The sequence below is a fragment of the Eupeodes corollae genome, chromosome 1 (assembly GCF_945859685.1).
Source record: "Eupeodes corollae chromosome 1, idEupCoro1.1, whole genome shotgun sequence".
Taxonomy (NCBI): Eukaryota; Metazoa; Arthropoda; class Insecta; order Diptera; family Syrphidae; genus Eupeodes; species Eupeodes corollae.
Window position 1 is genome coordinate 11,311,988 of NC_079147.1, and position 13,382 is coordinate 11,325,369.

General features: G+C 34.5%; 1 protein-coding gene across 5 annotated transcripts in view; it reads right to left on the reverse strand.

Annotated features, from left to right (window-relative positions):
* Nucleotides 1–13,382, reverse strand: part of LOC129938749 (tyrosine-protein phosphatase 99A) — a 771,051-nt gene that overhangs the window by 126,085 nt on the left and 631,584 nt on the right. For all 5 annotated transcript variants that reach the window (XM_056046478.1, XM_056046480.1, XM_056046477.1 and 2 more), the window contains one exon: nucleotides 503–697. In XM_056046478.1, coding sequence (XP_055902453.1) covers nucleotides 503–697 — 195 coding nt within the window. The remainder of the gene's footprint in view (nucleotides 1–502; nucleotides 698–13,382) is intronic.

The window sequence follows — 13,382 nt, forward strand, 5'->3', positions numbered from 1 at the left end:
TTTTCACTTTTAGGATATTACGAAACTAGCGATTTTTCATTAAGAACGAAGATGGAACTTTGCTCCGGGACGAGTTAGCTAACTAGGAAACCTGGAATATCTTTAACCTTGGGTTTTAAATCGTTAAAAAAACAACAATTTTTAAAACAATCAAAGACATGGATACCCGGGATTTTATGGATATAAAGGTCTTTCGGAGTATTTCAAACTGTAAAAAGTTTTGAGAACTTCTCTAAAACTAACCAACAAAATACAAGTTACCTTTAAGGTATTTGTTGTATTTCGTGGCTAAAAATGTTGGCCACCTAAGACTTGAATCCCTAAGAATTTAAATCTACAAAAACTTACTTACCCTAACCATTTTAACATATTTAGAGATAAAATTTAATTTTTAATAAATTATGCCATTTTAAATGTTTTGTTTTCAAAAACTTCGACTAGTGAACTTTTTAAAGATTTTTGATGTGAAAATTATTTTAAAAAAAATAAGAAGGGTACTCACTCAATTTATCCATAACAAATGTTACCGATGGTCCATCTGACGCTCTAGCAATTCCAACTCCAGTTTGATTTTCATGCAAATGAAATACATGATAGCCATTGATGATTCCATTTTGATTTTTAGGAACCAACCATGTTAAAGTTATAGTTGTCGATGTAACATCCAAGACTGTCAAATTCAAAGGTTTACTTGGCACTAAAATGAAAAAAAAATAATAATAAAATTATTACAAAAATAACAACATTTTCAAATTTGTTAAAGAAAATTCTATTTTTCAAATGATTTCAAAATAGTTACAATTTTCATTGCCTTTTAAAGGCTTTTGACATTCGTAACAAGTTGGAAGTTATACTGAAAAATTAATCACTTGGTTCTTAAAAGAATTCGTCCAAATAAAACACCACTTGACCCGTTTTTATAGCTTAACAAAATTGATTTTGATTCGTTCGTCTGTCCTAACTTGAAAACAAATATTTTTTTTAAAAAACCTATAAATCAGACCCTTAAAATAAAACATCAAAATGATGTCCTCATACTGGATTAGTATCGAAACTTATTCTAACTTAATTCTTATTTTGTTGAACCTTTCCAATTCTAGTTGTCAAATTACCCATTCTATTACGACGTTACTCTTGTTTTTGTTGTTTTTTTTCTGTTAAATTTGTCACAAAGCCTAAGAAAGAAAAGGGTCTAAGAAAAATATAAAAACATTCTTATTGTTTTCTTCGTTCGTAAATAATCTACCTTTTGCTTTTCATTTATAAGAAGCCATATACTGCTTAAAAACAATACGAAAACAATAGCACTTTCCCTTAAAAAAAAGAAGAAGAAAATACTATAAAGCCGTTTTCTATCTAAGCAAACAACACTTTGTGTGAGACTTAACCCTTAAGAAGTAAAACACAAAAATAAAAACAAAACAAAAATAAAAATAAAAACTTGAAAATCCCGGAAATAAATAAGTTTTCCCAACCCCTTTTGTGAGATGTTTTCTCGTCGGAGTACATAGTTCATTCTTTTGTCTCAGTGATAATGTTCCAACATCACGCTCAACTCTCCTTTCTATATTTTTCCATTTGACAGTCTTCAGGAGTTCCAAAAGCTTTTTATATTGTGTATATTGTTTCATTTGTGGAGTATTGTGAAGGTGCTGTTGTTTTTAAAAAGGGAAGGTTTGTTGTTTCGTATATATGTATGTGCTTTGAAGAGAGCGTTGTCGGAACAAACCCTCTTGTCCGTCGGTCGGCAGATTGTTTTTCCAGCTGTCCGAATTTATTCGTTTGTGACCGCCGGATAAGGGAAGAAGAAACACCATCTCTAAAGAAGATGTAGAAGAATCAGCAGGACCATCAGTTCCGGCTTCAGCATCAGTTTAGGTAAAAGGTAGAGATATTTATATAGAAATAGAAGTATCCAGCACGGATTCTATGTTTATGGTTCATTTGGGATAGATACTCGTACTTTTCTCCATTTTTATTTATCTGATAACGCTGGAAGCGACGTTAGGTAAGCAATTTTAACGAAAAATAACATTTCACCCATTTGCTATATAGAGTTGAGTTTAAATCCTGTCCAGACTTATATTGAAGAAAAATTAAGCAACTACATAAAATCACCTAAAAAAGTACAGTGCTGTGGAAACAAATGTATATTAATTATCGACGTATCTATTTTGGAAAGATTTTTTTTTTATGAAAAATTAATGCTTTGATAAGCATTTCATAAAAACCATAAGGCACCTGTTTTTCCTTTCATGATTGTTACAAACAATTGTTTGTTATGTAAAGTAAAGAACTTATGTTTTTAGAAGCGCATCAAGAATTCTGGTAAAACTCAAGAACGTCAAATTGACAACCATTATCTTTTCATCGGTTTCAAGGTTGCATATTACTGCATCTATAAGGAGAAATTGTATAATTCCATGCCTAGTTTAGGCAGAACAACTTGACCAAACCTTTCCATGACAAAAAAGGCTTTAGACAAGTTGATGCGCAGTCATGCGATTTCTTTAACAACGTCCTTGAAAGAAAAGTGCAAAGATCCCATGTCAACACTAGAGACACCGTCTTTTAAAATTATGTCCAATTACTGGCACATGCTGATGAATTGACATAATCGAAAGAACTTAACGTGATGTCAATGGGGATTTTGTAAGTATTGAGACAGAGGACGGAAAAATCGGTTTAATGGTTAATTTGGACAAAAAAGTTCATGCTGTCATCAAGAAACGAACGGCAACATGGACGTCTCCGTCAAAACGTCACCATTGATAGACGTAACTTTAAGGTGGTTAAGGACTCTGTCTACCTGGGCTTCGCTATGAATGCAGAAATCAACACGCTGAGCGCTGAGATCAAACGAAGATTTACTCTTGCTAACTATTGTTTCTTTATGCTAAGAAAGAACTAGTTGGAGAAGCACAGTCCTAGATTACACAGAAGTTACAGCCCTAGTTCACACCTCCTTTAACGAGTACGTACAAGGATCTTGAAAGTAACATTTTTTTGTTCCTCTCATTTTGATATTTTGAACTTTAAGACTAATTTTCATCACAATTCATATTCTATAGTTTAAATTTTTTTAACGGTTCTACTTTAGAGCTAATCTTTTAATGTTTACTTTTAGTGAATTTTATAATAAAAAATGTTCATATTAGTCAAGTTCTTAACTTTTTTTTTTTTGAATTGATACAATTTTGCATAAAGTTTCAAATTATACTTAGAATTAATGTCGAATTTTCTTTTTTCTCAAGCATTGAAACAAAGTTAAAAGATTCAATATATTTTTTAGAGAAGTCAAACAAGGACAATCCCAAGGTCATTTTATTTATCAACAATTAATAGTTTATTGGTTAAGAATTATATATGAATAAAGTCAGATATAGAACGAACTATTATCAAAAAAAGTAGAGGATCCAGTTGGTTTCCTTGAGGTATTCCAGGCAAAACATGAATTATGAACGGATTAAAATAACTTACATACTTAAGGTGGCTCTAGAGTCCGGTACGGACCAACATGCGTCTCCAGGCAGCTCGGCCTCCAGTTTCATGTGCCAAGTTGTTTGAGTTCCTTTCCTACCTGTGCCACGATATTAATCTACTGTGCCATACCTCGGCCTAGAGCATTGACGTCTATTCACTTTACGTGACTCAGCCATCTATATCGTCGGACTTTTATTTTTTTTGTAACCACTCGTCGTTATATCTTCTCCTAAAATATCCAGTGTTGCAGACAGGGCCAACAAAACACCGAAGCATCCCATCGTTCCCATCTTACCTTGACAAGATCCAAGCCTCAGAGACAGCCCTAAATGAGAACCGGGATGATGAGTGTTTTATATATGATGATTTTAGAAGCTCACGAGAGGTCTTTATTCTTCATTTGTTTTCAGCACTGGTGCCGTTGTCTGAATTTATAGCGCGGCCTAGAAAGACAAAGTCTTTAACTACCTCAAAGTTATAGCAGCCATGGTTACGTTTTGTCAACGACGCGACGTCGCTGTTCGATGTCCTTTTTTGATGACAGCATATACTTGGTCTTGCTCTCATTCACCACTAAATCCAATTTCTCACCTTCCGTCAATTTTCAAAAACGCAATAACTAACATCTAGATTTTATCTTCCAATTATGTCAATATTGTAGGTGTATCCGATTAATTGGACGGATCTCTGAAAGATTGTTCCAATAGAAGATTGAGTTTTGCACACTTCTTTCCAGAACGATATTGAAGAAGTCGCTTGACAATGCATCGTCTTGTCTAAAACCTCTTTCTACATCAAAAGCATGGGTGAGTTTTGTTTCCAAATTTGAAAGAGCAGCGTTCATGCTCCATCGTCATTCTGTACATACGGACCATTTTGACAGGGATTTAAAAACATGACATTGCTCTGTAAGGCTCTTTTCACTAGATGCTGTCATACGCAGTCGTTTAATCGATCCAGAGATGGTGGGTCTAGATTTAAAGTTCCTAGGTGTTTTTCTTCAAGATCGGACATAATGTGAATATTTGGTCAATGGTGGAAATTTCTGGTCTGAAGCCTTACTGATGTGACGAACGGCTTCAGACGGTCACATAATACATCAGAAAGTATTCTTATTAAGACTGGTGCATCTGTAGTTTACGCAGTTTAGAGGGTCTCTTTTCTTGAGTATTGGGCAAACTATGCTGAGATTATCGTGGTACTACTGAGTGAGTAGTACCCGTGGCTTGGTGGTTAGTGCGTTAGACTGTCGTGCCAGAAGTCTTCTAGAGTTTTTTTTTTTTCACGGGTACTGCTCATTTCGAGGAATTGACATATCCTCCAAGTATAATTCTTGTAATTCATGAAAAGTGCTTTCTCAAATTAGCCGTTCGAAATCGACTTAAAAGTGTAGGTCCCCCCCCATCCCTGACAACAATACTCGCACACAGGAATGGTTGTAAGTCACTAGGCCATAGTTCTCAAAGAACTGTTGTGCCACCTAATTTATTTATTTTCGTATGCTGAGATTCCACTCATTGAACATGTCTATGAGAGAGAATACAAAAATCTTTTGCAAAAACATCAATACCTGAAAAGTTTCAGTGAGTGGAAAACAAAAATAAGCCGGTACAAAATTTCTTCTAGTACCTTTTGAAAAAAGAAATTGGTATGCGTACCACATCGATAAATTCCCATTGTTGACTTAACAAATTTTCAAATTATAGTTTTTAGAGAGCTTTTACTTTTTGTAAAATAAGAACAGTCGTCGGTTAAATTTTTTCAGAAATTTTACAAAATGTCAAGCTGGTCTAAGAGAATGCAAGTTTTTGTGAATGTTATCTCTTATGATTTCAATGTAAAGATTGCATTCATTGAATTTAAGATTGGTACTCACAATTTTTCAGTCTCAGATCATTTCATCTAAATATAAGACTGAAATCATTTTTTCTAGAATCATTTTTTTTTCAATCACTTGAGACTTCCTGTATTTTTTGTATTCATTTAAAGTCTTTAAATTCACTTAAAAACTGCTTTTTTTGGAGTTTTCACATTCTTAAGTAAAGTTCCACTAAAGCCTTTTGGAATTTTGATTTTAATCTCTTGGGGTCTGACATCGAAAATTGGTGTCTTACATTAAAAATGTATGTCTGAGGTGTATGGGTTACTTTAGAATATTTTGTGTAATGAAATTTTACTTAAGAATACAAAGACTTCAAGCGAATGCAAAGAATGTATGAGGTATCAAATGAATGCAATCAATCGATTGTATAGTTTTTAAAGGTCAAATTATTGGAAATTTCAAATTTAGGAGCCCAAATTTTTACTTAAAATCAATGAACCTTATCTTTAAGTTGAAATGTTAATAACAATAGTTTTTTTTAAGTTTTATGTCCAAAGTCGTAATTTCTCAAGTTCTTAATTGTTTATCTGTTGATAAAAATAACCACTTGAAAATAAATAAAATGTAAAGACATTTAACCACAGCAGTGTATCTTATCCATTATGTATCTACGAGTATTCCAAAAGCCATACGTGGTTTTCATTACACAACTTCCAAAAAAAAAAAATCTTCTCTTATTTTTCTATTCCAATTCTCAACTGAACTGAATTGGACGACTTAACTGACAGAAAGACAACACAATAAGCTGTCCTTATAGACATCTCAACTAATTATCCTTATTTTTACTTCTATCAAGAGAGAATAAGAAACAAACAAAAAAATAAATACGAAGGATATAAAACATTTAAGAAACAAAAACAAAATAAAAAGAAAATAGGAGAGAAAAACTATTTGCTTGAGTCCTTTAAAAGAAAAGTCAGTTTGCTCCTATTTGGCAACACATTGTCGTTCGTCAGTTTCGACTTTAATTGGTTCATGTGCTTGAATTTTTAATTTTATTTTCTTAGATAGCCTTATTCTGGCTTATATCCTTTTCTTTCTCTCTACATTAATATGTTCCCTATAAAATAGTGTACTTTCAAAAAGTCCACATGTACAGTACCTACATCTTATTTAAAAAGAAGGATTCAAGAACGGAACATCAGATAAACAATTTCATATGTGATTTGTAGAGAAGTTAGAATTTTTAGGGGTTGAGTGTTTTTTGTTTTCTTTTATTTTACAAGAACGCGAATGAAAATTAGTTTGTTTAAGTTTATTTGAACTTTTAAAATTTACTTTTCTGTTGAATTTTTGTTGTTGTTTTCTTGGCTCTTTAATTTAGCTCAGTTGTTGTCTATCACTCTTAAGGTGATAATAAGAAGAGCTTTTAAACACGTTCACTTGTTTGCCTTTCACTTTACAAATGGCAGCAGGATGATGTGGATTAACAAACAAAGAACTATATAAGAAAGTCCTTAGCATGTTTTACATGAGTTAATGGGTTTAAAAAACAAAGTAGAACTTGTAACACGGTTGCATACATAACCTTGTTCTGGCTTTACCCTTCTTTTGGACAGGAAGGTGGAAAAAATCTCCTTTTGCATTGACTACAGTCTAGAAATTAAACTCTTTGATTGTTTCTCTTCAGAAATCGTAGGTTCAAAAAAAGGATAAAAGCAGTTCTTCAAAGACTCATCACCGACCGCCATCATCAACGATACAAATACACCTGGTTTCAAAGAGGTTTCTCTCCAATGAAAAGAGCATCACAATCTTTTTTATTATTATTATTTTCAAGAAATGAACGTGACATTGATTGAGTCTAATAGACTGAAGTTAAAAAATTCACAAGTGGCAAGGATTTCACTTTTGTGCAGGCGTGAACCTTCAACCCTATCTGCTTATGTCACCTTGGATGGGCTTGAAATACTGTTTTCTTGTATAAATAATGAATAGGTATTCCGCCAACTGAACTAAGAGATAGATCACACAATTTAAAATGCGAGGACGAAATAAAGCACACGCACGTTCCTTAACGCTGCTCCGCTACTCCTGCTGCTGTTGATGATGATGATGTATGAAGTTGATTGGGTTGAGGTTTAAAAGATGTATTTATTGTCAAAGTTCTGGTGGAATAGCAAAAGCCCCCAATATCCCAACCCCAAAGAACTTTATTGTGAGTTGGAGTTGATGGTGGCGAAGAGTATTTGCCCTCCATCGCCACCGCCACCGGCTCATTGAAAGTTTTCGAATTATTTATTTCCATAAAAGGCGTGGTTTTATATCAGTGCGATGCGTACCTCACCTACCTTTATAGTCAATGTCATTCTAAATCACACTCAACACAAGGTACAAAAGGGTAGGTTTATCCCTTATCTCGTCTGCGTCTCGCCTTGTTAAACTGATGGAAGCTGAAGGTATAAGGTTTATTGAGAATATTCCGTCATGTTAATATACAGGATACAGCATATGTACATAGGTAAACAAGGTGTGACTGTTATCACACGTAACGTACCTATGTTAATTTATAATTTACATACGTGATGGTGTTGCTCTTAATGAATTTAGATAGACACATTTGCCAGAAATGGTTTAAACCGAAATTCTATTTTATATTGTTTTTATTCGTAAACGGTACGGAAGGATGTAACAGCAAAAGACTTATGATTAAAATAGTGAGTTTTGATGATAATCTTTAAATTAAATCCACGAGTATAAGAACTTCGGGAAGGAAGTCAAAAATTCAAGATACAAGCATGATTTATGTAGGTCTTCCTTATTAAATCGATATTGGGGGATGATATTCTTTATATTTTCCGACCTTGGTGAAAATTTGGATTTTAGATACTGAAATTTTTGTCATAACTATCCTCCTGATTGTTTTGGTATTTTAGCAGACTTCATTTCCTTGATGTAATCTTTTAAGACCAAAGACTTTAGACTTCATCAAGAATGTTTTGACCAGCTTACTTTCAGAATTGTTTTGCCAATGAGGATGTTTCCAAATATCAAACATTTATTTGGAAAATGATCTTCAAACCAGAAGAAAATAAAATAATGTATTAGCTGTCACGTGAATAGTAAAAAAGTGCCGATATTCTTTAAAATCACGCTAAAAAAAAACAATACAAAACATTTAAAAATGATTTTTTTGAAAATAAATGGCGCTAAAGAGGTAAGTACTCCCCTTTAGATATTTAAATGACACTGTTTAATATCAAAAAAGAAGAAAAACACTCTTGGGTAAGAAATTCTACATTCCTGATGTGCGGTTGAAGAAAAAATCACTATAATTGACAGTACGTCTCCAATTGAGCAGTTGAAAGTTAAAATGATGGGCATTCTTGGAAATGTTTTGGCTGAAATTTTTGAGCAGGAAATGCAAATGGCTTATTTGGCACTACATTTTTTGTTAAAATATTGGTAAAACAACTAAGAAGGGGGCAGTATTTACTTATTAAAAAGTTTACGTTAGTGTATGTTTATCGCTTATCAATTTTAACTATTTGTTTATACTGTCTGATGGCGCTGAGGCCTGGACCCTGTCAAAGAAAGATGAGAGCGTCTTAGGATGTTTCGAGAGAAAAATTCTTCGGGCGATTTTTGGTCCCGTACGCATAGATGGAGAATGGAGGAGAAGATATAACGACGAGCTGTAGGGGCTGTACAGCGACACTGACCTAGTTAGCAGAATCAAAGTCCAACGGCTTAGATGGCTAGGTCATGTAGAGCGGATGGACATCAACGCTCCAGCCCGGAAGGTCTTCGAATCCAACCCCGAGGGACGGCGCAGTAGAGGAAGACCGCGACTCAGGTGGCGCACCCAGGTGGGAGAGGACCTCAACCAACTTGGCGTGCGAAACTGGAGACAGCTAGCTAGGGACCGAGCTGGCTGGAGACGCTTGTTGGTTGAGGCCCAGGTCCGCCCCGGACTGTAGCGCCACCTTAAGTAAGTAAGTAAGTAAGATGGACTTAAACTTATTCGCTACTGTCCAAATATTGAGTTATATTCAAGTCTTGCAAGAATGAGATTCCAGCCAAATAAGAAATTTTAACCAATTTTCATCAACATCATAACGAATACTAAAAGTTGATAAGTTTCCTCGAAGCAGATGCTCGCTAGGACATTGGACAGCATTGGGTTATCAAAGCATTAAAGTGAAAATGGTTAACAATTTATAATTGATCAATGGATGTAGCAGTTCATGAAATTATTGTGCACATATGGGAAGATGAAGAAATGCCAGAAGACTGGCGAAAATGTATTACAAATAAATAATAGAACTTGAGAACTTGGGACGTACAACTCTCCACCGTTCATGACAAGAATTACTCTCACAAATTCCTCGCAAGAGGCAGTACCCATAAGAAAAACTTTAGATGGCACAGGCAGGGATCAAATCCAAGACCCAAGACGGTCTTATCCCTAACCACGAATACTACTGGCGAAAAGGTATTAAACATCCCATACACAAGAAAAGAGATGCCACAACGTGCAGCAATTATAGAGGTATTAAGTTGTTGAGTACCTATAACATACTCTCCTCTATCCTAGAAGATCGGATAGCCCCATACGTTTAAAATGTCTTAGGACAGTTTCAAAGTGTCTTCATCCCAGGCAAATGAACAACCGATCATACCCCTGGTTAGGCGATGGAAAAGTGTCTATAATTTAATATTCCAATTTACCATTTGTTTATAAACTTTAAGGCCACCTACGATAAAAAAAAGCCAATTAAAATAGCCGGATTGCTATTCAGACCAATATATATTAACAATGGACTCCCGTTAGGGGATGGTTTGGCCCACCACTTCTTCTGAGCTCTGGACCATCATCGTCCCGAAATCCAGCCAGATATTGGCTTACGCAGACGGCATCACAGGGACAACCAAACAAGCTATACACGATTTCTTCACCCGATAAGAACAATTGGTCAAACAATCAAGGTAGCGGTGCATGAATTTGAAGTAGTGCAATATTTTAAATTCCTTGGAGAAACTGTAGCAGCCGATAACAACATATAGAAGAAGAAATAAACGGACGGTTGCTTAAAGCCAACAGATCCTACTTCAGTTTGTCAGAGCTATTTCTTTAGCCGCACTACAAGAATGTGGAATGCTTTACCAGGCTCAATATTTCCCACTCATTACAATGTGCAGACATTCAAAACTATCCTTCTTTCCTAATTGCTCGCACTGTGTTCAGTCATATTATAAGGGTATTCATAACCCCTTTAGTGTGCGCACAATATAAAAAAATAAACCGTACCATAGCTTCTTGGCTCCTGATGTGCAGGACATTGGTTCTACCAGTACTCACAAACGGATTCGAGATCTGGGTGCTTATTAAAAGGCACTCTGACCTCTTCGGGGCGATCGAGATCAAAACCTTGTGAAGAATTGTATGCCCATTATGTGGGGAAGGATGATTCCGGAGACGTTACAATCAAGAACTGTTACAATCTAATTCGAAGCTGATATTTCGATAAAAATTAATCTCGGTAGACTCCGATGGGCTAGACACCTAGCCCGTATGAGTTAAGAGGAACCAGCTCGGAAACTAATTTGTAGTACATTTTTTTGTAGGCGACAGCGTAGCAGACCATGCTTACTCTGGAGATCTGACGTAGACCAGGACAAAGACTTGGGCTGCGCAACCGAATGGCTTAGGATTGTGATCGGAATAAATGGAGAGACTTTTTGTATTATGCGAAGAACGGATCCCAGTTGTCGAGCCGATGATGATGATGATGATTGGACAATGCTGTCGAGATCAGAATTTAATATGCATTTCATACGTTGGCGTTGAAGTTCTTCATCCGAAGGACCAAGGTGTACATCTAGAAACGAATATGAAAAGCTGATGGCACTATCGTCAGCAAAACAGTTTAATACATTAGAAGTGGCAGACAAGAGATCGTTTATTAATATAAGGGAAAAAAAGTTTAAAGCAAAACGGATCCCTGGGGATCGCCAGCATTTATTTCATGAATTTTGGACTAGGAACCATCTATCTAATACAACTTTTATTGAACGGTTAAAAATAAAGCTTCTATGTACACGATAAACTCTATCTACCAAAGTTTTGAAATACCAACAACCTTACTTCTACCACAGCGATGTAATGATTTATTCCGCTGTTCAGTTAGATAAAACACACCGGTGGACCTTAGATTGGAAAGCCCTGCTAACGGTGGTTAAGAACCTTTCTTTCTCCAAGATATTTCTTCAGCAGATACTTGAACAATATTTCCATGACCTTAGAAAAAAGGGACGAACTTGGTGGTAAAATGCTGTTTTAAATTTACTCGAAAAGAGACTTGGGTAATAAGACAAATAAAAAAGGTTACACTGTAATTTTAAAAGCGTTAAAGAACACATCTTCAGGGCAATTTCCGGCCTAGCGGATTATTAAATGTCAAGTTATTACAATACTCTTGGAAGTACTCGAATGCGAAAAACCATTTCTTCCATAACATTATTACTTTACGCTAGTTTTAAGTTAGATATTTTTATATGGGATTTTCTGAAGTCACCTATTTTTGGCTTCAAGGCGAAGATAATCAAGGTCATCATTGGCCAAATTCAACTGTTTGAGTTATCGAAAATTGGACTTTTATACAATTTAGAGAAACACCAAAGTTGAACTTTAGAACGATAATCCAAAATTTCATTTCTACAGTTTTCAAAAATGTCGATTGTGTGTCACACATATTTTGTTTTACTAAAATTGAAGACAATGAAAGGCTCTTTGGATAAAAGTTAAAATAAGGGATCAAAATGAAACATCTGTAACTTGGTTTTAGACTGAGATACATTTTTGCTTAACCACCGCACAAGATGTGGTTTTTAAAACGAATTCCGCATATGACACATATTAATAAATACCTTTATAAATTCTACATTTATAAGTAGGTAAACACAACCGAATATTAATGTTTTATTTGTTTTCTTAATTAGTTCTTGTTTGCTAAATTTATTGTGTGTGATGTTTTTTGTTTTAATTTTTTTTGGAGACGCTGCTGCTGTTGTTAGCTTTCACAATGAAATTTGTATATTCTATATTTTTATATTTTAACTTAGGTATTTTGTGTTGTGTGATTTATGTTTGTATATATTTATGTGTAACACTTGTGAAAATCTAATTAAATATTCATTTATAATCAGTTGAATTGAGCCACCGGAATTGAGGTACAAACACACTTTTTCTTGAAATTAAAATACAAGAAAATACATACATACATATGTTGAATACTTATAATGATTTATTCATTTAACCACCGGAATTCTTGAGGAAAATAAATGATACATTGGCTTAAATTAAACTTTTTATTTGTTTGTTTTTTTTTTCTTTGATTTTAAAGGTATATAGTTAAATTTTAATTTTATAGAAACAGGGGCATTAAGATTTGTGGCTTTAAAATTAAGGTTCTTCAGAAGTCTTACATGTGGAAAATATTAGAGTTTAAGTGAGTTCGATGGACTAATAGGGAGAGATATACAACTATGCACTACCTTGAGCAGAATTCTGCACAAAGATCAAGCATTATTCGCTTAGAAGATCCCAACAACTCAGCAATTGGAGATGCGAGTTTGTGCCTCGTAGTTTAGGTTAAAGCAGCTTGAATTTGGCTACGAGTTTTTGGAAAAATATCATTTTATTTGACAGTGGGTACTTTAACCATAAAAATGGTCAGCGTTGGAGCTCGAAAAATTCTGAAATTAAAAATACGGATTTAGGCTACCTCTAATGCAAGGCTGTGATTTGACACCTTTAAACATTTTTGTTTGTTCAGAACCGTGAAGGACAAGTACTATGCTATTATCCATGGCAATCTAGAAACAACTCCTTTGGAGAATTCAGGATTAAAATTTCGAGGTTTTTCAAATACAAGTTGACCATTCGTTATTATTTGATGCTGAACCTTTAAAGTTTTCAGTGTTTGGTAACATTTTTAAAGCCATTAAGAATATCGGTATAAGCTTATATATTGTGTTGCTTTCGAGATAGAGTTTTAAACGATGACTAAAAGTC